The sequence below is a fragment of the Somniosus microcephalus genome, chromosome 17 (assembly GCF_052327205.1).
Source record: "Somniosus microcephalus isolate GS21.2 chromosome 17, FLI_Smic_1.0, whole genome shotgun sequence".
In the NCBI taxonomy this organism is placed as follows: domain Eukaryota; kingdom Metazoa; phylum Chordata; class Chondrichthyes; order Squaliformes; family Somniosidae; genus Somniosus; species Somniosus microcephalus.
Genome location: NC_141003.1, coordinates 33595413 through 33621423, shown reverse-complemented (window position 1 = coordinate 33621423; position 26011 = coordinate 33595413). Strand labels below are relative to the sequence as shown.

The window sequence follows — 26011 nt, the reverse complement described above, 5'->3', positions numbered from 1 at the left end:
AAAATTGGGGCTTTTAAAAGAAATTGGGACCTATTCAAAGTAATATAACTGGAACCTGGATAGTTTTTAAAATGTTTGAACATCTTCAATGGGAATAAGATCAGAGCCACGGCCCTTTTAATATCAGGGTTTTATATTGTCACTAACTTTCTCCTTGCTTCCCTCAATTCTGGAAGCTTGTGCCTTAGCAAATCAAAGCTCATAGCTTCATCATAGACAAGAATTTATTCTCAGTAATTGGCTTGATAATGAGGTAATGATGTTTTGTGAATCAAGGCTATCTCACTAAATTTAGCTGCCAGAAACACCATTTTTAGTAGATCTTCCAAACCGCCTACTGAAGGTCCCAACAGTGAAATTTTTGTTTTGCAGCCAGGTGCACGAGACTCAGACTTGGGGTATCCAATACCACTACCACAACATAAAAAAGCCTTAAATCACCAGAGACAACGCTACACAACAGTTTCACCCTAGAGGAAGGCAAAATGGACTCTGTCATACTTCACACGGCACATTGCTGAGCAATATTCCTGGTGCCCTCTTATTTGGAAAGAGGAGAGCATGCCAGGGGATCTCAGAGATGCCGTAATCGTGACAAGTTTGATTGCAGTAATTACTGAGGAGTCTCCCTGCTGTCTGCCACAGGGAAAGTCCTCCTCAATGAGGCTTTGAGGGTGTCATCGGTAGTGGGGAAAATGCCAGAGTCCATTATAAAAGATGCAATAGCAGAGCACTTGGAAAACAGTGACAGGATCGGACAAAGTCAACATGGATTTACCAAAGGTAAATCGTGCTTGACTAATCTACTGGAATTTTTTGAGGATGTAACTGGTAAAAGAGATAAGGGAGAACCAGTGGATGTGGTGTATTTGGACTTTCAGAAGGCGTTTGATAAGGTCCCGCATAAGAGATTAGCGTGTAAAGTTAAGGCACATGGGATTGGGGGCAAGGTACTGACTTGGATAGAGAACTGGTTGGCAGACAGGAAGCAAAGAGTTGGAATAAACAGGTCTTTTTCCGAGTGGCGGGCAGTGACTAGTGGGGTACCGCAGGGATCGGTCCTAGGACCCCAACTAGTCACAATATATATTAATGATCTAGACGAGGGAACTAGATGTAATATCTCCAAGTTTGCAGACGACACAAAGCTGGGTGGGCGTGTGTGCTGTGAGGAGGATGCCGAGAAACTCCAGTATGATTTGGACAGGTTGGGTGATTGGGCAGATGCATGGCAGATGCAGTATAATGTGGATAAATGCGAGGTTATCCACTTTGGTGGCAAAAACAGGAAGGCAGATTATCTGAATGGCAACAGATTGGGAGAAGGGGAAGTGCAACGAGACCTGGGTGTCCTTGTACACCAGTCGCTGAAGGTAAGCATGCAGGTGCAGCAGGCGGTTAAGAAGGCAAATGGTATGTTGGCCTTCGTAGCAAGAGGGTTCGAGTACAGGAACAAGGATGTCTTGCTGCAGTTGTACAGGGCCTTGGTGAGACCACACCTTGAGTATTGTGTGCAGTTTTGGTCGCCTTATCGGAGGAAGGATGTTCTTGCCATGGAGGGAGTGCAGCGAAGATTCACCAGACTGATACCTGGGATGGCAGGAATGGCGTATGAGGAGAGATTGGGTCGATTGGGCTTATACTCGCTGGAGTTTAGAAGAATGAGAGGGGATCTCATTGAAACTTATAAAATTCTAACAGGACTAGACAGACTTGATGCAGGAAGGATGTTCCCGATGGCCGGGGAGTCCAGAACCAGGGGTCACAGTCCAAGGACAAGGGGTAAGCCATTTAGGACAGAGATGAGGAGGAATTTCTTCACCCAAAGAGTGGTGAACCTGTGGAATTCTCTACCACAACAGGCAGTTGAGGCCAATTCATTAAATATATTCAAGGAGGAGTTAGATATATTTCTTAAGGCTAAAGGGATCAAGGGATATGGGGAGAAGGCAGGGACAGGGTACTGAATTTGGATGATCAGCCATGATCTCACTGAATGGTGGAGCAGGCTCCAGGGGCCGAATGGCCTACGACTGCTCCTATCTTCTATGTTTCTATGTGTCCTTGATGCTGGCCTCAGCGAGAACACTGGAGTGTCCTCCTCAAATTCGGCTGCCCTCAAACGTTTGTCACCATCCTCCACCTGCTTCACGACGACATGCAAGCCGTGATCCTGACCAACGGATCCACCACAAACCCAATTCACGTACTGACCGGGAACAAGCAAGGCTGTGTCATCGCACCAATGCTCTTCTCGATCTTCCTGGCTGCAGTGCTCCATCTCACCCTCAGTAAGCTCCCCGCTGGAGTGGAGCTAATCTATAGAACAAACGGGAAACTGTTCAACCTCCGTCGCCTCCAGTCCAGATCCAAGGTCGTCCCATCCTCTGTCGTTGAATTACAGTATGCAGATGACGCTTGCGTCTGCGCACACTGAGGCCGAACTCCAAACCATCGTCAACATCTTCACCGAAGCGTACGAGAGCATGGGCCTTACACTAACACCCATAAGACAAAGGTCCTCTACCAATCTGCTCCCGCCACACAGTACTGCTCCCCGATTATCAAAATTCACGACAAGGCCTTGGGCAACGTGGACCACTTTCCATACCTCGGGAGCTTACTGTCAACAAGGGCAGACGTCGATGATGTGAAGTCCAACACTGCCTTCAGTGTGCCAGTGCAGCCTTCGGTCGCCTGAGGAAGAGAGTGTTTGAAGACCAGGACCTCAAACCCGGCACCAAGGTCATGGTCTACAGAGCAGTAGTGATACCCGCCCTCCTGTATGCTTCAGAGACATGGACATGTCATGTACAGCAGGCACCTCAAAGCACTGGAGAGGTACCACCAATGCTGCCTCCGCAAGAACCTGCAAATGCATTGGCAGAATAGGCGTACCAACGTCAGTGTTCTCGCTAAGGCCAACATCCCCAGCATCGAAGCTTTGACCATGCGCGATCACCTCCGATGGACGGGCCACATCGTCCGTATGCCCGATACGGGACTCCCAAAACAAGCGCTCTACTCGGAGCTCCGACACGGCAAGAGAGCCCCAGGTGGGCAGAGGAAACATTTCAAGGACACCCTCAAAGCCTCCTTGAAAAAGTGCAACATCCCCACCAACACCTGGGAATCCCTGACCCAAACCGTACAAAGTGGAGGAGAAACATCCGGGAAGGCGCCGAACACCTCGAGTCTCTTCGCTGGGAGCAAGTGAAAGCCAAGCGCAAACAGTGGAAGGAGCGTGCGTCAACCCAAGCACCCCACCCACCTGCCCCTTCAACCACCGTCTGCCCCACCTGTGACAGAGAGTGTAAGTCCTGCATTGGACTCATCAGTCACCTGAGAACTCATTTTTAATGTGGAAGCAAGTCATCCTCGGTTCCAAGGGGCTGTCTAAGAAGGTCTTGGAAACACCTACAGTGTGAATTAGCCAACATTTCCAGCAGAAAGCACTGGCATGAAGAGGAAATGGTTCAGAATATTATCCTTTAAAAGTTACATCAAATGTTTTTGTAATTCATCGGTTTAAAAAAATTACCTGGCAATTTCCCCATAATCGCCATCTCATCGAAGTCATTTGGAAACTTCATTCCCTCAGAGATTCTTTCACCATTAGTAATAATATCATATAAAAGCAAGCCAAAGGAATAGACATCAGCCTGGTGATTATAGATGACATTTCCTTTTGCAACTTCTGGTGCTCGAAATCCTAACAAAAGAAAATAATGATTACGCAAATTCAAAAGCACACTTAATCAAAATACTATAATCACAGGTACACAAGTTTAGAAACAGGAGGAGTCTGTTTTGGGCTTGAATTCACTCCATTTTATTTGCCATCCCAATTCCCAACTTTTCTCCATAACCCGAATACTTCCAAAGTAAGCTTCGAGCTCCATTTTAACATCAAGCAATTCTGCTGATTGCTTTTGTTGTATGAAGTACTGCAATAGTGGCAGTTCACTTCCTCAATATTCAATGGCTTTCTAAACATATTACACAAAACTCACAGCTGCATGTAACAGTCCAATGTGAAATGTGTTTGGCCAGTTCCAATACAGTCTATTGTATGCATAATACCACAACACAAACATGGCTCCTAATTCAGCACTAACTGGTAACAGGTTAGAAAAATAGCTAGCAAGAGAAGCAGAAACAGTCATTCTACAGGGAAAGGAGGGTTTTTTAATAAGGGTGGGTCAAGACATATTGCTGGGGCAAAATCGAAGGAGCTTTACTCTCATTATGCTATTATCTGGTAGGACTTGATCTCGCTAAGGCGCCTAAAATAGAAGCATTCCATTTTCCAGTACTAAATGCAAGTTTTTTCAAATTTCTTTTACTAATATCTCTTGTTCTGATAACCACAAAATAAGGAGAAAAGGCAAAATAAAACTTTACACAATCATTGGCACTCCCCACTACACATTGACTCATACAGGACACTGAATTTATGGGTGCAGGCAAATACAGTTGACTGATTGAAATATTCTACCTACAATTTTGTCCTTTAATCAAGTTGCATTTCCTTAATTAGTACATGACCGGAGATAGAGAGGCCCCAGAAAAGATTTAGAGTTGGCCCACTAGATTGATATGTAGCTTAAAGGCCCTCAGTTATCAGAACAGACGAAGAGAACTGCGGCTTTTTATTTTGGAAAAACATTGGTCGCGATTTTTCCGGCGCTCAGGGGGCGGGATTGGAGGCGGGTCAATAGTTAAATCCAAAATGATTGAAGGCGGGTTGTCAACCCGCCTCCACGCAACTTTCCAAAGTGTCTGAAATACAGCTCTACGGCTCCAACTAGTGTCCACTATAGAATGACATATTATTGATCATTACATCCCCCTTTCTTTGAGGTTTAACAAAATCAATATCAATCAACTTTCAAGAAAACAATAAAGATAATATCAGTAACACTTTTGTTAGTGCTCTATAAACATAAACATTTTCAAAACAGTCAACACATTTTCAAAGCTTTACATTGTACTCAAAGATTAAGTCTATCAGGCTTTTTTACTTCACGTGTGGATCTTCTCAACACGGGTAAGTCTGATGTGTCTTCATGAGATTGTTCTGGCGGTGAATGACGAGATGCAGTTGCGGCATTGTCATCAATCTGCTCTTGAATAGTCTCGTGTTTTTAGGAGGGAACAGCGGTTCCTCCTGAGAATCTGTCCTTCCTCAGTTCTAACAGTGTATGACCTTGGTCCTACTTCCTCAAGAACTGTAGCTTTCCTGTTCCATGCATCTGGATCCTCAATCCTGACATCATCCCTGGTCAATGGTTTTAGAGTTTTGGATGACTTGTCATAGTATGATTTCTGTTTCAGCTTTAACAGTTGAAGTCTCTGTCTCAGTTCCGCACTTTGCTGTTCTTTTGCACAGCAGGGTAGCGTGGTGCACAACTTGCGACCCATTAGGAGTTCAGCAGGTGAAGAACCAGAGTCTAAAGGTGAGGCTCGGTAGCTCAGCAGGGCGAGATAAGGATCAGACTTGCTTTCTGTCGCTTTCTTCAGCAGCTGCTTGAGAACTTGAACACCTTTCTCTGCCTTACCATTTGACTGAGCATACAAAGGACTGGATGTGATGTGCTGAAAGTCATAATGTGCTGCAATCTGTTGCCACTCCTTACAGTTGAAGCACGGACCATTGTCGCTAACGGCAATCCTGGGAATTCCATGTCTGGCGAAGATGGATTTCACATGCATTATGACACTGCTTGCTGTGGTGCTCGAGAGCAGCGCCATCTCAGGATAGTTAGAATAGTAGTCAATCACTATTAGATAGTCTTTACCATTTAAATGAAAAAGGTCCATACCAACCTTTTGCCATGGTGCTGTTGGTATGTCAGCTACTATCATTGGTTCCTTTGCTTGTTTGTTTTGGTGTTTCTGACATGTCTCACATTTGCCTATCATGTTCTCAATGTCCTTATTTATACCAGGCCAATAAACAGTGTCTCTTGCCCTCCTTTTGCATTTTTCAATTCCAAGGTGTCCCTCATGAATCCTTTTGAGCATGTCTTGACGCAGAGCCTGTGGAATGACTATTCTGTTCTGTTTTAGTAATAGTCCACTTGCGACACTCAATTCTGACCTTGTGAAAATATTTTGGACAGGAACCTTTTGGCCAACCATGATGAATGTTCTCTATTACTGTTTGTAATACTGTATCTTTTACTGTTTCTTCTGCTATTTGCATTGATTTTGTGTCTGACACGGGCAGCGCAGCAGTGACCATACTCACATGAACATCCACGTCTTCTTCAGTAGAGCTCACAGGACTCATTGTGGGTGCTCGGGATAGTGCATCTGCTAACACTATGTATTTGCCTGGTGTGTAGATCAGTTCAAAGTCATATCTTTGCAGCTTCATTATGAGTCGTTGAATCCTTGGAGACATCTCATTCAGGTTTTTTTTTTATGATGGCAACCAGAGGGCTGTGGTCTGTCTCAACTGTGAAGGTGGGAAGTCCATATATGTAGCCATGAAACTTTTCTAGCCCAACTACCAAGCCTAGACATTCCTTTTCAATCTGGGCGTATTGACACTCAGTATCAGTCATAGACCTGGAGGCATAGGCAACAGGCTTTCAATCTTCACCCTCTGCTTGTAGCAAGACCGGACCTAGGCCATCTTTTGATGCATCCGTTGACACTTTGATTCTCTTTGTTGGGTCAAAGAAGGTGAGTACAGGTGTGGTTGTCAGCACTGTTTTGAGGTTTATCCACTCTTGTTCATGTCTTTCTGTCCATGCGAACTCATTTGTTTTATGTAGCAGGACTCGCAGACAGGCGGTCTTGGCTGACAAGTTAGGAATGAACTTTCCAATGAAGTTTATCATCCCCATGATGCGTAGCATTCCTTTTTTGTCAGTGGGTCGGGGCATTTTGAGTATGGCGTTTACTTTTTCCATATCTGGCTCTATTTCTTTACCAGATAGATTATCTCCTAGGAAAGTGACTTCCTGGATGCCAAACTGACACTTGGCTTTGTTGAGCTTCAATCCATTCCGGCGTATGCTCTGTAGCACTTTAGTCAGTCGCTCATTGTGTTCTTTCAGTGTGGAGCCCCAGGTGATGATGTCATCAACATCGACCCGAACTCCTTCCAGACCTTCAATTATGTGTTCCATCGCTCTATGAAAGATTTCAGATGCAGATATTATCCCGAAAGGCATTCTGAGGAAACAATACCTGCCAAATGGTGTGTTGAAGGTACAGTATTTGGTGCTCTCTTCATCCAGTTTTAGTTGCCAAAATCCTTGTGAGGCATCGAGCTTTGTAAAGTATCTGGCACCTGACATTTCACTGGTGATTTCTTCTCGCTTGGGAATCTGGTAGTGTTCACGTTTTATGTTTGCATTTAAGTCCTTTGGATCCATGCATATTCTTAGATCATTGTTCTTTTTCTTTACACATACCATGGAGTTAACCCAGTCTGTTGGCTCTTCGACTTTCCTGATGACTCCTCGTGTGGTCATTCTGTCCAGTTCATTCTTGAGCCGGTCACGCAGGGGTGCTGGAACTCTTCGTGGAGCATGTACCACTGGCTGAGCATCCTCCTTTAGCTGGATCTTGTAAGTGAATGGTAGAACTCCAAATCCTTTGAACACATCCTGGAAATTATTCACTACAGAATCCACCGAGTCATCTGGTCTGCTTATGGCACAGTTTATACAGTAGACTCTCTTGACCAGTTCTAAGTCCTCACAAGCTTTGTCACCCAGTAGTGAATCAAGCCTTTCAGCCACAACAGAAAACATGAGATGATGCACTTTGTCTTTGACTGTCACTTTAAGTCTGCATACACCTAAGTTATCTATTTTCTGTCCATTATAGTCCTTCAGTAGTACTGACTTTTTCTGTATTTTGGGCTTTTCTTTCATATTGTTAATGTCACTCATACTGATTAAGTTTGCTTTTGCCCCAGTGTCTAGTTTCAATGTAACTAATGCTCCATTTACCTGCAGTGGGATCATCCATTTGTCCTCTTTTACTGCATTAACTTTATGTTCAGCATTGTCCATTTCTGAGGGTTGCACATTTTCTGTATCCTTTTTGATATTGTCACATGACACCATTCCTACAAAAAATGTCTCACTTAAATCAGTGTCCTCAATTACATTAACTCGTTGCCCTTTCTTAGTTTGTACTTTTGAAAAGCATTGTTTGGAAAAGTGATTCTTTCCATTACACTTTGTGCACATTTTTCCAAACGCTGGGCATTGTCTTAACTGGTGTTTGTAACCACAGCGTTTACAATTAAAAATTTCATCCTCCGATTGCTTTTCATTTCTGTTCTGCCCATGTTTCTTCCCCTTATAGGGCACAGCACAGCATTATCACTCATTACAATCGCATCATTATTGATTTCACTGAAAGTCTTCGCGTGCTTTCGAGCTAGCTCGCTGGCTTGGCATATTTTCACCGCATTTTCCAAATTTAGTTCGGTTTCTCTCAACAGACGTTCCCTGACTTTTTTATCATGAATACCAAACACAATCTGGTCACGAATCATGGATGCTTTGAGCTCAGAGAAATTACATGTCTGTGCTTTCAGTTTCAGATCAGTTATAAAGCTGTCAAAAGTCTCATTTTGCTGCTGTGTCCGAGAACAGAAGATGTATCTTTCATAGGTCTCATTCTTTTTGGGAGAGCAATGTGCATCAAATTTTTTTAGCACATCTTCTAATTTTTCTCTGTTCTCCACTGGATTAAATACAAATGTATTAAATACCTCTATCGCCTGTGGGCCTGCAACCGTAAGCAGCAATGCTATCTTCCTTGCGTCTGGCTTCGTACCGAATCCGATGGCTGCAATGTAGAGTTCGAATTGTTGTTTAAGAGTCTGCCAATTGTAGTCGATGTTTCCTGTGAGTTTCAAACGCTCTGGTGGCTTCAAATTCTCCATGTCGCTTTTCACAATTTTCAGCAGATCTTCACCACCCTGGTACCATCTTATGTTCATTAATAAATAGACATTCTTATTATGAACACAGCTAGCTTTTGCTAGTTACTTTATTGAGCACATGTGGACTAGGTACAGTATCTGTAGAGGCTTCCATCTTGACTGCTGCCTTGTGGGTAGCCTAGTGCCTCATGGGTAATGTAGTCTTAATATACATACAGCTGGGTAGTGTAGTCTTATATACAGCTCTACGGCTCCACCTAGTGTCCACTATAGAATGACATGTTACTGATCATCACAGGGTCTGCGACTCCTGATCAGACCCGACACCAAGCGGCAGGAGAGGCAGGCTTGTTAACTACCTGTTTAATGCTATTTTGAGAGGGCTTTTCAATTTTGCCACATTTTCAGTGTGTTCCACGGCATTCTAGAAACAGGCCAGCTGATTGTGTCGGGTGTTCCAACAAGCTGAATAGTTCACAGCTGCAAGTGTAGCATTAAAGCTAACCTGCCACATCAGTTCAATTTCAAAAGCCAGAACTTTCTGATTTCAGGATCTGGAAGACATTTTTCAAGTCTTTTGAGGTTGTAAGTGTGTGTTGTGAGATCTATATACACTGTGACCGCCTTGGAATAACCTCTCTCCACTTTGACTAAGCGCTTATAACATTTCATCCTCAAGTGACATTTTCACCAGCAGAATGGGAATCATTTATATTCTCTCATCATGGTCCTCAGATTCGGAGGACGAGCATCGGACCTGGGTGTGAGCAGTGAGGCGAGGCAGAGCATAAAACCGGCAGTGAGGCCCAACCAGAGCATCGGACCTGGGTGTGAGCAGTGAGGCGAGGCAGAGCATAAAACCGGCAGCGAGGCCCGACCAGAGCATCGGACCTGGGTGTGAGCAGTGAGGCACACCAATTCAACAGCGGGGGAGAGAGGTAAAAAGTAATCAAAGTGTGACGTCACCAGGAAGCAGGTAAGTGATTGGTTGGGGAGTATTTCTCTTTTTTTTTTAAACTTTAACTCTGTGTTTTATAGTTTCTAAGGTCTCTCTGGTGTACCGGGGACTGTTGGTAAACCAGTTAACTGTAGTGTAATTAGTGGGATTGATTACTTAATTGAATTTAAATTAAATCAAAGGGTAAGTCATGGCAGGACAGCCCGGCCACATGATATGCTCCTCCTGCAATATGAGGGAACTCAGGGACACTTCCTGTGTCCCTGACAACTACATGTGCAGGATGTGCATCCAGCTGCAGCTACTGACAGACCGCATTGCGGCACTGGAGCTGCGATTGGATGCATACTGGAGCGTTCACTATGCTCAGGACATCGTGAATAGCACGTTTACGGAGTTGGACACACCGCAGGTAGAGGTTGGACAGGAAGAAAGGGAACGGGTGACCAACAGGCAGAGTACTAGGCGCAGGCAGGTAGTGCAGGGGTCCCCTGTGGCCATCCCCCTCTCCAACAGATACACCACTTTGAGTACTGTTGGGTGGGGATGGCTTATCAGAGGAAGGCAGCAGCAGCCGCCAACTTCCTGGCACCAGGGGTGGCTCTGCTGCACAGAATGGGAGGAAAAAGAGGGGTAGAGCTATAGTAATAGGGGATTCTATTGTAAGGGGAATAGATAGGCGTTTCTGCGGCCGCAAACGAGACTCCAGGATGGTGTGTTGCCTCCCTGGTGCAAGGGTCAAGGATGTCTCCGAGCGGCTGCAGAACATCTTGGAAGGGGAGGGTGAACAGCCAGTTGTCGTGGTGCATATAGGCACCAACGATATCGGTAAAAAGCAGGATGAGGTCCTAAAAGCGGAATATAGGGAGTTCGGAGATAAGTTAAAAAACAGGACCTCAAAGGTTGTAATCTCAGGATTGCGACCAGTGCCACGTGCTAGTCAGAGTAGAAATAGAAGGATACTTCAGATGAATACGTGGCTAGAGGAATGGTGCCAGGGGGAGGGATTCAAGTTCCTGGGACATTGGAACCGGTTCTGGGGGAGGTGGGACCAGTTCAAACCGGACGGTCTGCACCTGGGCAGGGCTAGAACCAATGTCCTGGGGGGAGTGTTTGCTAGTGCTGTGGGGGAGGGTTTAAGCTAAAATGGCAGGGGGTTGGGAACCTGAGCAGGGAGACAGAAGAAAGGGAAACAAGGATAAAAGCAAAAGATAGGAAGGAGAAAAACAAAAGTGGCAGTCAGAGAAATCAACGGTTTAAATCAAACGTGGCCACAGTAAATAATAATTCTAATAGGTCTAAGAGCGTTAAAAAAACAAGCCTGAAGGCTTTGTGTCTTAATGCAAGGAGCATTTGTAATAAGGTGCATGAATTGGCTGCGCAAATAGAGGTAAACGAATATGATTTGGTTGGGATTACGGAAACGTGGCTCAAGGATGGCCAAGACTGGGAACTCAACATCCAGGGGTATTCGATATTCAGGATAGGCAAAAAGGAAAGGGAGGTGGGGTAGCATTACTGGTTAAAGAAGGGATTAACACAATTGTAATGAAGGATATTAGCTCTGATGATGTGGAATCTGTATGGGTAGAATTGAGGAATACTAAGGGGAAAAAAACATTAGTGGGAGTGGTATATAGACCTCCCAACAGTAAGGCGGAGGTTGGGGTTGGCATTAAAAGGGAAATTCAAGAAGCGTGCAATAAGGGCACAGCAGTCATCATGGGTGACTTTAATCTACATATAGATTGGGCCAACCAAATTAGTAACAATACTGTGGAAAAGGAATTCCTGGAGTGTTTACGGGATGGTTTCCTGGACCAATATGTCGAGGAACCAACCAGAGATCAGGCCATCTTAGACTGGGTATTATGTAACAAGGATTAATTAGCAATCTTGTTGTACGAGGCCCCTTGGGTCGGAGTGATCATAATATGATTGAATTCTTCATGAAGATGTAGAATGAAGTAGTTGACTCAGAGACTAGGGTCCACAATTTAAACAAAGGAAACTACGATGGTCTGAGGAGCGAGTTGGGTAGGATTGATTGGGGAATGTCATTCAAAGGGTTGACGGTGGATAGGCAATGGCAAACATTCAAAGACCGAATGGATGAGCTACAGAATTTGTTCATTCCAGTTTGGCATAAAAATAAAAAAGGGTGACTCAACCGTGGCTAACAAGGGAAATGAGGGAGAGCATAAGATCCAAGGAGAGGACATATAAATTGGCCAGAAAAAGCAATAATCCTGAGGATTGGGAGCAGTTTAGGATTCAACAAAGGAGGACAAAGGGATTAATTAAGAAAGGGAAAATAGAATATGAGAGTAAGCTTGCAGGGAACATAAAAACTGACTGTAAAAGCTTTTATAGATATGTGAAGAGAAAAAGATTGGTGAAGTCAAGCGTAGGTCCCTTGCAGTCAGAATCAGGGGAATTTATAATGGGGAACAAAGAAATGGCAGACCAACTAAATACATATTTTGGTTCGGTCTTCACAAAGGAGGACACAAATAACCTCCCAGAGATGCCAGGGAACATAGGGTCTGATGAAAGGGTGGAATTGAAAGAAATCAGTATTTGTAGGGAAATGGTGTTTGGAAAATTGATGGGACTGAAGGCTGATAAATCCCCAGGGCCTGATAATCTACATCCCAGGGTACTTAAGGAAGTGGCCCTAGAAATAGTAGATGCATTGCTGGTCATCTTCCAGAACTCGATAGACTCTGGAACAGTACCCATGGATTGGAGGGTAGCTAATGTTACCCCACTATTCAAAAAAGGTGGTAGAGAAAAAGCAGGGAAATTATAGACCGGTAAGCCTGACATCGGTAGTGGGGAAAATGCTAGAGTCCATTATAAAAGATGTAATAGCAGAGCACTTGGAAAGCAGTGACAGGATCGGACAAAGTCAACGTGGATTTACAAAAGGTAAATCATGCTTGACTAATCTACTGGAATTTTTTGAGGACGTAACTGGTAAAATAGATAAGGGAGAACCAGTGGATGTGGTGTATTTGGACTTTCAGAAGGCTTTCAATAAGGTCCCGCATAAGAGATTAGCGTGCAAAATTAAGGCACATGGGATTGGGGGCAAGGTATTGACTTGGATAGAGAACTGGTTGGCAGACAGGAAGCAAAGAGTTGGAATAAACGGGTCGTTTTCCGAGTGGCAAGCAGTGACTAGTGGGGTACCGCAAGGATCAGTCCTAGGACCCCAGCTGTTCACAATATATATTAATGATCTGGACGAGGGAATTGGATGTAATATCGCCAAATTTGCAGACGACACAAAGCTGGGTGGGAGGGTAATCTGTGAGGAGGATGTCGTAAAACTCCAGTACGATTTGGACAGGTTGGGTGATTGGGCAGAAACATGGCAAATGCACTATAATGTGGATAAATGTGAGGTTATCCACTTTGGTGGCAAAAACAGGAAGGCAGATTATTATTTGAATGGCAATAGATTGGGAGAAGGGGAAGTGCAAAGAGGCCTAGGTGTTCTTGTGCACCAGTCGCTGAAGGTAAGCATGCAGGTGCAGCAGGCGGTTAAGAAGGCAAATGATATGTTGGCCTTCGTAGCAAGAGGGTTCGAGTACAGGAACAAGGATGCACCTTGAGTATTGTGTGTAGTTTTGGTCGCCTTACCTGAGGAAGGACGTTCTTGCCATGGAAGGAGTGCAGCGAAGATTCACCAGGCTGATACCTGGGATGGCAGGAATGACGTATGAGGAGAGATTGTGTCGATTGGGCTTATACTCACTGGAATTTAGAAGATTGAGAGGGGATCTCATCGAAACCTATAAAATTCTGTCAGGCCTGGACAGACTAGATGCAAGAAGGATGTTTCTGATGGCCGGGGAGTCCAGAACCAGGGGTCGTAGTCTAAGGATAAGGGGTAAGCCATTTAGGACTGAAATGAGGAGGAATTTCTTCACCCAGAGAGTGGTGAATCTGTGGAATTCTCTGCCACAGAGGGCAGTGGAGGCCAGTTCATTAAATATATTCAAGAAAGAGTTGGATATATTTCTTAAGGCTAAAGGGATCAAGGGATATGGGGAGAAGGCAGGGACAGGGTACTGAATTTGGATGATCAGCCATGATCTCATTGAATGGCGGAGCAGGCTCAAAGGGCCGAATGGCCTACTCCTGCTCCTATCTTCCATGTTTCTATGAGCAGCCGCGGTAGCAGCAGAACCAGGCACACCAGCAGCACCGACAAGAGCGCCAACCTTCTCCTGAGCCACCTGATGCTGCACAGGGCAGAGGGTGTCAGCGCAGGGCTGCACCGCGCCGCAGGAGGAACCCCCAACAGAGGGTTTACAGGCAGAGAATGAGCTTCCTCAACATGACTGAGCAGCAGTGCCAAAGGAGGCTGAGACTTTCACGAGAGGTAGTTGCAAACATCTGCACAATGCTGCACCAACACCTGGAGCCCAGAGGAGCGGGTGGACACTCCATACCAGTGGCTGTCAAAGTCACCACAGCCCTCAACTTCTTTAAGTCAGGGTCCTTCCGGGGATCATCTGCAGACATCAGCGGCATCTCCCAGTCTGCCGCACACAGATGCGTAACACAGGTTACTGATGCCCTGTTTGGCAAGTTGGCCAATTACATCCACTTCTCAACGGATGAAGTGTCATCGCGCGAGTGGTTGGGTTTGCCAATATGGCAGGCTTCACAAGGGTGCAGGGCGTCATCAACTGCACACATGTGGCCATTCGGGCACCCCATCACAACCCAGCTGTATTTGTGAACCACAAGGGCTTCCACTCCCTTAACGTGCAGCTGGTGTGTAACCAAAGGGAGAACATTATGCAGGTGTACGCAAAGTTGCCTGGCAGCTGCCATGACTCATACATCCTGCGTCAGTCAACTGTGCCTCAGCTATTCAATCCGCCAACCCAACTTTCCGGATGGCTACTTGGAGACAAGGGCTATCCCCTGAAGACGTGGCTAATGACACAGATGAGGAGGCCATCAAACCAAGGTAAGGAGCATTACAATGAGAGCCACATTTTCACCAGAAGCATCATAATGCGCTTCAAATGCCTGTACAGATCTGGTGGAGCCCTACAGTACGTACCAGCCAGGGTGTCCAGAAAATTGTGGTCTGCTGTGCCCTGCACAACATCGCACTGCAGCGCGGCTTACCGCTGCTCGAGGAACAAATGGCACAGCGCACAGCCTCCTCCTCCTCAGAGGAGGAGGAAGAGCTGAATGAGGCTGCAAATGATAAACACCTGGTGGAGACGGCTGTCCCAGTGCTACCAGCACGCAACTTCATTGCTGGCCATGAGGCAAGGGATGGACTAATCCATGCCAGATTCACGTAACTTTATGCTGCACATACATGTGGCTGGCACATGCACATGAGGATTGCCAGGACCTCCATTCCACACAATACAGCATCTGAACAATGAACTGTGCACTATCACTCTCCCCATCACTGCAGATGAAAGGCGCCCTCACCCCTCACTGTGCTACTTCCAATTCTGAGCACACATAGGGCAATGCATTGAATCATTGACATCGCATTACTTTAATACACTAGAAATAAAGCTCACAAACGTAAATTGGTATAATATGAAATCACCCAAGTGACTACCCTTGTGACTATTTGTATTTTAGCTTTCTCTTACACGTGCTTCTTCGTGGTGCTTCTCCCATGGCTTCAGCAGATTTGGAGGCAGCAGGCTCACTTCCCTGCTATGCCTGCTTAGACGCCTTTGGTGGTCGTCCTCTGGGTTTGGAAGCCTTGGGGGGCTCCGCAAAAGTCTGCTCCTCCTGCGGCTGTGCAGAGGTAGAGACGGCCATCTCAGTTGGGTGAGGCATCTGGGGGTCTGACCAAGGGCTCCGCAGTGGCATGGGAGTGTGAGTGCTTGGAGAGGAGCCCCACTTCCTTGTTGTTGACCACCACCATCCCCCTCATGGGTCACCCGCACTTCACTGCTAGCAAGTAGCTGGAGAGCACTTGCTACGGATCAGTGGGGCCATGAGGACCATTTCTGTGCTGACATTCCTCATAACAAAGACGTCCATGAACCTCTAGTTTCTCTCCTCAATAGATGCCCTTCTATCCTCCATAGATTACCATCTATTTAGAAGTGTTAACATGATCTCCTGACTCTGGCGATTTATGTCCTCCATGGAGGTTGCCATCCTTTCCATGGCGGCACCTACATTCGCCAATGCGTGCACCACGGCATTGCTCATGTTTGACATAGACTCCTCCATTCTCCGCACACTTGCAGTTACCGTGGTTGCAAACCCAGTCAGAGTCTCCTGCACTTGTTCTTGAAACTCCAGCACCGCTCTCTTACTGGATGGCCCCAGAGGCACAGCGTCCACATGCAGCTGAGCAGAGCTAGGAGTGCCCTGCGGCCTCCGTGAGGACTCTCCACTGCTGTCCCTTTTTCCACCATCTGCTTATGCTCACTTGTGAGCTGCGATACGCCAGGTGACAACACTACTCTATCTTGCAAACTACCCACCGAGGTGTGCGTCTCTGCACTGGTGCTGGGTGTGCTCATTTCTGCTGATGCTGCTCCCTCAGAGACGGCAGGTTTCTCTGAGGAGTCCTCCGGCTCTTCCTCATGGACAGTGGGGAGGGGGACTCTCGATGATCCTGTGGGGGAGTAAAGGCATGAGTTAGACATGTGATATTTAAGTAGCAGACACATCTCATTATACAGATGATCAGAACTCAATTTCTTTCAGATGCCATATCAGTCACTCATGAAAACAAAATGATAGGGTTGCAAATCAATTCTGTCACCAGCTTGCTGTACTGTGCCCGTCTCTCCGTCCCCCACTTCCAGCTCCTCTGAACCTCCGACGATCTCCAGAGCTGTCTCCTCAGCATTCGTTTGATGCGCCAGGGATAGCTGGCTTCCTCCTATCCTCCCCCTCTCCCTCTTATTGTGGGCTCTCTTTTCCTGCAATGAGACACACAAGTGGAGTTTCAGCGAGATTGATGGAGTGAGTGTAAGGAATGGATAACATAGATGTTTAGAGGGAGACAAAGATGGAGTGAACTGCCAATACCAAGGTCCCTCCCTGTGCGATGTTAGTTGTCGTCATTGCATAACAGTGAGATCGAGTGTAAGGGGTGCATAGCAGGATGGTGAAGTGATTCTGTACATAGAGAGGGATGGGTGAAGGTGCAAGGGATGTTAGGGTAGGTTGCCAATGCAGAGTGATGGGGATGAGAAGAGATGGGAAGCAGATTGAAGGCAAGTGTGATGTTATATTCACTTTTGCTAAGCACATCAGATCATTGAACCTTTTTCCAAGTACACACCGACCTTGCACTTGCCTCCTCAGCAATTTGCAGCCAGGCTGCCTCTGTGTGCAGAGGAGGCTTCCTCCATCCATCGGAAGGGAAGAGGACCTCCTTTCATCCTCTTGCTCCCTCCACAAGAGCATGGAGGGAGTCATCATCAAAACGGGGAGCAGGGACTGTTGAGCTGCCATGCCTGCAGCAACCAGCATTCGGAAGCAGAAGAAAGCAAGTGAAAATCAAAGGGGACATGGCCCCCTTAAATATACAGGCTCCTGGCACGACATCAAGCACGAGCAGCCAACCCGCATCTACCAATTGGGCCGGCAAGCACGCACGCCGGCCTTAATGAGGCTAATCTCAGGAAAATCAATAATGGAGGGCAACAGCAACCGCGAGCGGGACTGGAACCCGAATAGCAAACCCGCAACCATCCCGCCTCCGGGTGGAAAATCCAGCCCATAGAGTTTGAGGACATATGATTGAGGTCTTTAAGATCATGAAAGGATTAGATTTAGACAATTTAGATAAAGCAACAATCTAATTGAGCTAGATAGGTTAGGGGGAACAAGGGGGCATATCTATGTTTCGAAAGCACAGAGCTTGGTTTGGTAATAGAAGGTACTTATTTTTGCGGAGTCGCTAACCTCTGGAATAAGTTGTCGACACGTGCAGTGAGTGTGGATTCACTGCAAATATTCAAGAGAGCTAGAAGAGTTCCCAAGAGTGACAAACATCTCTACACATAGAAGGTAAGTGGGTCATTGGGGTTTGGTTATCCAGTCAGCGTGGTCTCCGGGAGCTTACTTGATCAGGGGTTAGAGAGGAATTTCCCAGAATATTTCCTCAACTGACCAAAGTTTTTTTTGCTTCTCTCAGGAGATTGCATGGCTGCATGGGAGGAGCGGATGTTATTCAGAGGTCACACCAAGCCAAGATGGGACAGGCTTGATCAACCGGCTGGTCTTTACTGTCCTTTTTCATATGCACATCTTACATACTGTTGCATATTAATCCAAGGAGTATTAGATAACTCTACCCATAATTGGGGGGCTATGACTGAATGACAAATGTGCTGCATTTATGAGCACAGAAACAACAAAACTAAGTAAAAAAATTAATCATTTTCTAATAACATATACTGCAGTGGATCCTCCTTTAGGTACACTGATAAGTTTCTACCTGGCGTGCCCTCAGAGCTCTTGATTCCCATTCTGCAGCAGTACTGAGCAATGCCATAATCAGCAATTTTGGCAATTATACCCGAGTTAGGGTTCAAGTTGAACAGCAGCACATTGTGAGGCTTCATATCCCTATATATTATCATTGATGAATGCAGATATCTGTCAAAAAAAATAATATATTAACACAACTAAAAGCAAACATAACCAAACATTTTACACAATTTATACCTGGGAGTGATAAAGCAACAATCTAATTGGTAGATTTGGGTGGAGTCATTAATCACGAGAAACTTGTGGTTTATATCCATCAGCTGAGCCTTGGCCTAAGATTAGATTAAAGCACGGCAGTGACTTCAGGTTATCAGTTATTGTTTTATAAAGTTTCAGGCTTTTATTTCTGATTTTTATTTTGTTTTGTACCACCAGCAACTTTCAGTGCAAGATACAACGATTCTTGTGCTCTACTCACTTGTCACTAGATGACATTAGCCTAAGGATTAATTGTTGCAGGTTTACCAAGAAACAATCTGGAGACATACTAGTCCTATGTCTAGTATATTACATGGTTGCCCTATGCCATTTATTCATATATACAGCGTAGGAAGAAATGTTTTTTTAAAAATCAGCAAAAAAAACAGCAGCTTTAGAAACATACAGATAGAAAAATAGGAGTAGGGGTCGGCTATTCGGCCCTTTGAGCGTGCTCTACCATTCAATATGACCATGGCTGATCCTCTATCACAATACCATATTCCCGCTCTCTCCCCATACCCCTTGATGCAATTTGTGTCTAGAAATCTATTTATCTCCTTCTTAAATATATTCAGTGACTTGGCCTCCACAGCCTTCTGTGGTAGAGAATTCCACAGGTTCACCACCCTCTGAGTGAAGAAATTTCTCCTCCTCTCTGTCCTACCCCGTATCCTGAGACTGTGACCCCTCGTTCTAGACCACCAAGCCAGGGGAAACATCCTCCCTGCATCCAGTCTGTCTAGCCCTGTCAGAATTTTATACATTTCAATGAGATCCCCTCTCATTCTTCTAAACTCTAGTGAATACAGGCCTAGTTGACCCAATCTCTCCTCATACGACAGACCTGCCATCCCAGTAATCAGTCTGGTGAACCTTTGCTGCACTCCCTCTATGGCAAGTATATCCTTTCTTGGGTAAGGAGACCAAAACTGCACACAGTACTCCAGGTGTGGTCTCACCAAGGGCTTGTATAACTGTAGGAAGACATCCTTGCTCCTGTACTCAAATCCTCTTGCAATGAAGGCCAACATACCATTTGCCTTCCTAACTGCTTGCTGCACCTGCATGTTTGCTTTCAGTGACTGGTGTACAAGGACACCCAATCCCTCTGTACATCAACATTTCCCAATCTATCACCATTTAAATAACACTCTGCCTGTCTGTTTTTCCTACTGAAGTGGATAACTTCACATTTATCCACATTATACTGCATCTGCCATGTATTTGCCCACTCATTCAACTTGTCTAAATCGCCTTGAAGCCTCTTTGCATCCTCCTCACAACTCACAATCCCACCTAGTTTCGTGTCATCAGCAAACTTGGAAATATTACATCCAAATCACTGATATATATTGTGAATAGCTGGGGCCCAAGCACTGATCCCTGCGGTAACCCTCTAGTCACCGCCTGCCACCCCGAAAAAGACCCATTTATTCCTACTCTCTGTTTCCTGTCTGTTAACCAATTTTCAATCCATGCCAGTATATTACCCCCAATCCCATGTGTTTTAATTTTGCACACTAGCCTCTTGTGTGGGACTTTATCAAAGGCCTTCTGAAAGTCCAAATACACCACATCCACTGGTTCTCCCTTATCTATTCTACCAGTTACATCCTCAAAAAACTCCAGTAGGTTTGTCAAACACGATTTGCCGTGTTGACTTTGTCTAATCCCGTTGATATTTTCTAAGTGTCTGTTATCACATCCTTTTTAATAGACTCTAGCATTTTCCCTACAACTGATGTTAGGCTAACCGGTCTAACCCTGTTTTCTCTCTCCCTTTTTTAAATAGTGGGGTTACATTTGCCACCCTCCAATCTGCAGGAACTGTTCCAAAATTCTACAGATTATGGAAGATGATAACCAATGCATCCACTATTTCCATGGCTACCTCTTTTAGTACTTTGGGATGCAGATTATCAGGCCCTGGGGATTTATCGGCTTTCAGTCCCGTTAATTTCTCCAGCACTATTTTTTTTTTACTAATACTCATTTCCTTTAATTCCTCCTTCTCACTAGACCCTTGGTTCCCTAGCATTTCTGGGAAGTTATTTGTGTCCTCTTCCATGAAGACATAACCAAAAGTATTTGTTTAATTGCTCTGCCATTTCCTTGTTCCCCATTATAAATTCTCCTGTTTGATTGTAAAGGACCTACATTTGTCTTCACTAATCTTTTTCTTTTTACATACTTGTAGAAGCTTTTACAATCCGCTTTTATGTTCTTTGCAAGTTTACTCTCATACTCTATTTTTCCCCTCTTATTCAAGCTCTTGGTCCTTTTTTGCTGAACTCTAAACTGCTCCCAATCCTCAGGCTTGCTACTTTTTCTGGCAACTTTTTATGACTCCCCTTTGGATCTAATACTATCCTTAATTTCTTTTGTTAGCCATGGTTGGGCCACTTTTCCTTTTGTGTTTTGGCGCCAGAAAGGAATGTATAACTGTTGCAATTCATGCATTCGTTCCTTAAATGTTAGCCATTGCCTATCCACCGTCATGCCTTTTAATGAAGTTCCCCAATCTATCATAGCCAACTCACTCCTCATATCTTCATAGTTTCCTTTGTTTAGATTTAGGACCCTAGTTTCGGATTGAACGACTTCACTTTCCATCTTAATGAAGAATTCTCTCATGTTATGGTCACTCTTCCCTAAAGGACCCCGCACAAGATTATTAATTAACACCGTCTCATTGAACAATACCCAATCTAGGATAGCCCGTTCCCTAGTTGGCTCTTCAACGTACTGGTCTAAAAAACCACCGCGTACACACTCCAGGAATTCATCCTCCACAGTATTATTGCTAATTTGGTTTGGCCAGTCTATATGTAGATTAAAGTCACCCATGATTACTGTAGTACCCTTGATACATGCATCTCCCATTTCCTGTCTGATGCCATCCACTACATTACCACTACTGTTTGGAGGCCTATAGACAACTCCCACCAATGTTTTCTGCCCCTTGGTGCTCCACCCAGACTGATTCTACATCTTGATTTTCTGAGCCAATATCCTTTCTCACTATTGCTCTAATTTCATCTTTTACTAACAGCTCCGCCCCACCTCCTTTTTGCCTGTCCTTCCTAAATATCGAATATCCTTGGATATTCACCTCCCAGCCTTGGTCACCCTGCAGCCATGTCTCCGTAATCGCAATTATATCGTATCCATTTACATATATTTGCGCTGTTAATTCGTCTACCTTATTACGAATGCATCATGCATTCAGATTTGTCTTTTTAACATTTTTAGACATGAACATTTTTTTGTACTATGGCCCTATTTGTCTGATTACCATTTTCTCTCACCCGGACCCTATTTGTTAGTGCACTCCTTTGTTTGTACGCTCTGTCCCTTCCGGACACAATCTGGTTATCCTCACCCCAATCACTTTCCTGCACTTCTTCCTTGTCTTTTCTCTTTAGCATTCTAGATTTCTCTCTACCGGGACCCTCCCCACCCCTTATTTCTAAAAGTGCAGCTCTATTCTAAATGAAGGAATATGAAATGGTCAACAGGAGTATAAATAATACTAATAGAAATTACATAGTATTCAATTGAAGATAGTTACTATCATCTTGCTGTTACTTGAGATTACTTTCATATTTCAACAACTTGCATTTCTATACCACTCCTCAGATACAGAAAAATGTCAAAGTGCTTTACAGGGTAAAGAAAAATCTATTGATTCAGAGCAGGAGGAAAAACAAAAAAGTTAGGAGAAGAAAAAACACACTCAAAGAACAAGATTTTTAGAAGGCTTTTGAAAGCAGGGAGGAGGCAAGGCAGAGAGATTTTGGGTAGAAGAGACCACTCTCCTGGACCATTCCCTCAATACAAAGAATCATATTGATCCCACAAATGATAAGCCATTCTAGATAATGTGGGCAACATCACAATTAGTTATTTAACTAGAGGAAACCTCAGACTATGCGATTTATATTCTTATTTATTGAATTTTTTTTTTTAATAGATGGGCCTTGTCATAAAACACATCAATGTTCCTTTTTTAACAATGCCAAGAAATTCCTTTTTCCTTTTAACAATTAAAAAACTATAAAAAGTTCATACTTGCTCAATGATTCTATTTTTCATCATTTTTTGTGTTTATATCATGAATAATGCATGGCAGTTTACAAAAATGGTATATTACTGCTAAAACTACAAACTTAAGCTTGCTTAACAAATTAAAATAAGATCTAATATTACATTTAATAGTTTGGAGTTTGCCTCCAAAATCTATTGGTGCTAGCTACAGTGAATTGCAATGTACTGAATTATAGTTACCTTAAGCCATCAGCCACATGTAGAGCTATCCGATGTTGAAGTGTTCGATTAAGGTGGTCTTTCTCATGGCTAAGCAAGAGGTCCAGGGAGCCTTTGGGTGCCAATTCCATTACCAACATCCGAGGCCGAAAGTCAGCCGCCAACAGAGACACCAAACTGGGATGATGCAGATGGCTAAGAACTGCAAGTTCCTGAATATTATAGAGTCATAGAGTTATACAGCACAGAAAGAGGTACTTAGGCCCATCGTGTCTGTGCTGGCCATCAAGCCCTGTCTATTCTAATCCCATTTTCCAGCACTTGGTCCTTAGCCTTGTATGCTATGGCGTTTCAAGTGCTCATCTAAATGCTTCTTGAATGTTGTGAGGGTTCCTGCCTCTATCACCCTTTCAGGCAGAGAGTTCCAGATTCCAACCACCCTCTGGGTGAAAAAGTTTTTCCTCAAATCCCCTCTAAACCTCCTGCCCCTTACCTTGAAACTATGCCCCCTGGTTATTGACCCCTCTACTAAGGGGAAAAGTTCCTTTCTATCTACCCTATCTATGCCACTCATAATTTTGTGCACCTCAATCAGGTCCCCCCTCAGCTTTCTCTGCTCTAAGGAAAATAACCCCAGCCTGTCCAGTCTCTCTTCATAGCTGAAGCGCTCCAGCCCAGGTAATATCCTGGTGAATCTCCTCTGCACCCTCTCCAATGCAATCACATCCTGACATGAATCTCGTCATTCATGTGGAATGACTTATGAAATGATACTGGGCGGCCTGCTGGTGGTGCTGTCCAGGGAGAGTACAAATACTCAGACATGGGCCCAGCTTGCTCAGGACATTCTTTAACAGGAACTAGTGAAGGACACAACTAGATCTCCATGTTGAAAAAAAGTTGATTAAAGCCTTGTTTAATATTTAGACCAAGTGCCTAGTAGTTTTCTTACGTCACATCCATCCTATAGTATGGCGACCAGAACTGCAGACAGTATTCCAGCTGTGTCCTAACTAGCATTTTGTACAGCTCCATCATAATCTCCCTGCTCTTATATTCTATGCCTCGGCTAATGAAGCCAAGTATCCCATATGCCTTCTTAACCACCTTATCTACCTGTCATGCTGCCTTCAGGGATCTATATACATGCACACCAAGGTCCCTCTGATCCTCTGTCCTTCCTAGGGTCCTACCATTCATTGTATATTCCCTTGCCTTGTTAGTCCTCCCAAAATACATCACCTCACACTTTTCAGGGTTAAATTCCATTTGCCACTGTTCTGCCCATCTAACCAACCCGTCTATCATCCTATAGCCTGAGGCTTCCCTCCTCGCTATTTACCACTCCGCAAATTTTCGTGTCATGTGCGAACTTACTGATCATACCTCCTACATTCATATCTAAATCATTAATGTACACTACAAACAGCAAGGGACTCCGCACCGATCCCTGCGGTACACCACTGGACACAGGCTTCCAGTCACAAAAACAACCTTCGACCATCACCCTCTGCCTCCTGCCACTAAGCCAATTTTGGATCCAATGTGCCAAATTGCCCTGGATCCCATGGGCTCTTACCTTCTTGACCAGTCTCCCATGTGGGACTTTGTCAAAAGCCTATAGAATTGCATAAGCTTATTCATTTTCTACAGGTAAAAACAGTAGAGTATCCGCTTTGGGCACAATCGGTGATCCAGGCACAAATTGTGCCCAAAGTTGCGCTAGTTTTGAGAAGTGTTTTTTTCCCTCAAGTTTCCGCTCAAACTCATTTGAATATCGTCAAATGTGCAATCTGCCATGAACTAGTGCACTCCCAAAATCTTTTGATAAGAAAGCCTGAAAGCTTAGGAAAGGCTTGTATCTGATGTCATGTGTGGCATATCTTGGGTTACAAATGTGATATGTTGCATGTGACACAACTGGCATGCGGAATGCATGATGAAGATGCATTGAAGAACGGGTCTCAGACATGGTCAGTCCTGCCGACAACATTAAATGGTTAATGTGGCTCAGGAATGTGAAAACAGGTTTTTTAATCAAGGCACTGACATATGCTCCATAGAGAAACTGACCTTTTAATGAAATGATCACGATAGGGTTGGAGAAAGTTATAAAATTGGAAATTCCAATTCAGGGAATTTGAAATTAAAATTATCCACAACGTGGATAACAAAGTACTCGAGGATCATTTAACTCCAGGTGATGCTTGTGCTTTGAGTAGTGAGCAAGATTCAATGCACAATGATTTTCATATTTTTGGATCCTATGCTTTGCAAAACAAATGGGTAGGCATTTATGTGACAGAATCAATTGATCCTGATGAAATAATAATTCGTGCTGGCCTTAAATGTCTCTAACCACCAAGGGTTGGGGGCAGAGGGGGCGTGGGGGCGGTGGCGCTGTTAGTAAAGGATTAATCAAAAGGGACTACTATTGATTTCTCTTTATATTAATTTAATTGTGTCCAGTAAATTTTCAATTGGAACTGATCTCACTAGCAGCTTGATTATCTCTTTGATATGGACAGACTCTGTAAAAAGATCAAGTGGTTGTAGATGCGAGTACGCAGACGGAACACCACCGTATAAATTATTTGTCTTTCAACTTCACAGTGACACAAGAGAGATGGGAAAATGTTATGATGGTTAGGTGTTTCTAAAGTTGTAGGTGATTGTTTTGATAGATAAACAGCTGTATGCAAAGGTCACACTGGAATGTGACATCTGTCAAAAGGAATGCTGCATAGTGTGATGGAAAAGTAACATGCACAGGAACGTTAAAATGCCTTTGATGGTTCTGTAACTGAATTCACCCTAAGGATTTGACTGACAGATCAATCAGGATGTGCAAGTCAATGACAGGGTACATGGATGACATGACAGGAACAATAGGTAATACTAAAACACAACAGGATTGGGGAAAAAACCAATATAAAACAGTCATTGCGGGAAGAAAGACCTCAGAATTCAACAAGGTCTCATCAGCTGACCATTTTGCTGTTAACGTGTGGATTTTCCGAGATAAAAACTCATATGTTATTAAGTGTATGTTTAATTATGGTCAATAATAATTTTTCATATACTGTCTATCTATAATGCTGTGAGCCCTATTATTTTGAGGAGTAACTTATAGTTAATCAGGTGTCCAT

At 44.3% G+C, this 26011-nt stretch overlaps 1 protein-coding gene across 2 annotated transcripts in view; it reads right to left on the bottom strand.

Moving 5' to 3' along the window:
• lrrk2 (leucine-rich repeat kinase 2) overlaps positions 1–26011 on the bottom strand; it is a 304627-nt gene that overhangs the window by 34793 nt on the left and 243823 nt on the right. For both annotated transcript variants that reach the window (XM_086010172.1, XM_086010173.1), the window contains 3 exons: positions 22884–23074; positions 18343–18503; positions 3542–3712 (listed from right to left, as the gene is read on the bottom strand). In XM_086010172.1, the coding sequence (XP_085866298.1) occupies positions 3542–3712; positions 18343–18503; positions 22884–23074 (523 nt within the window). The remainder of the gene's footprint in view (positions 1–3541; positions 3713–18342; positions 18504–22883; positions 23075–26011) is intronic.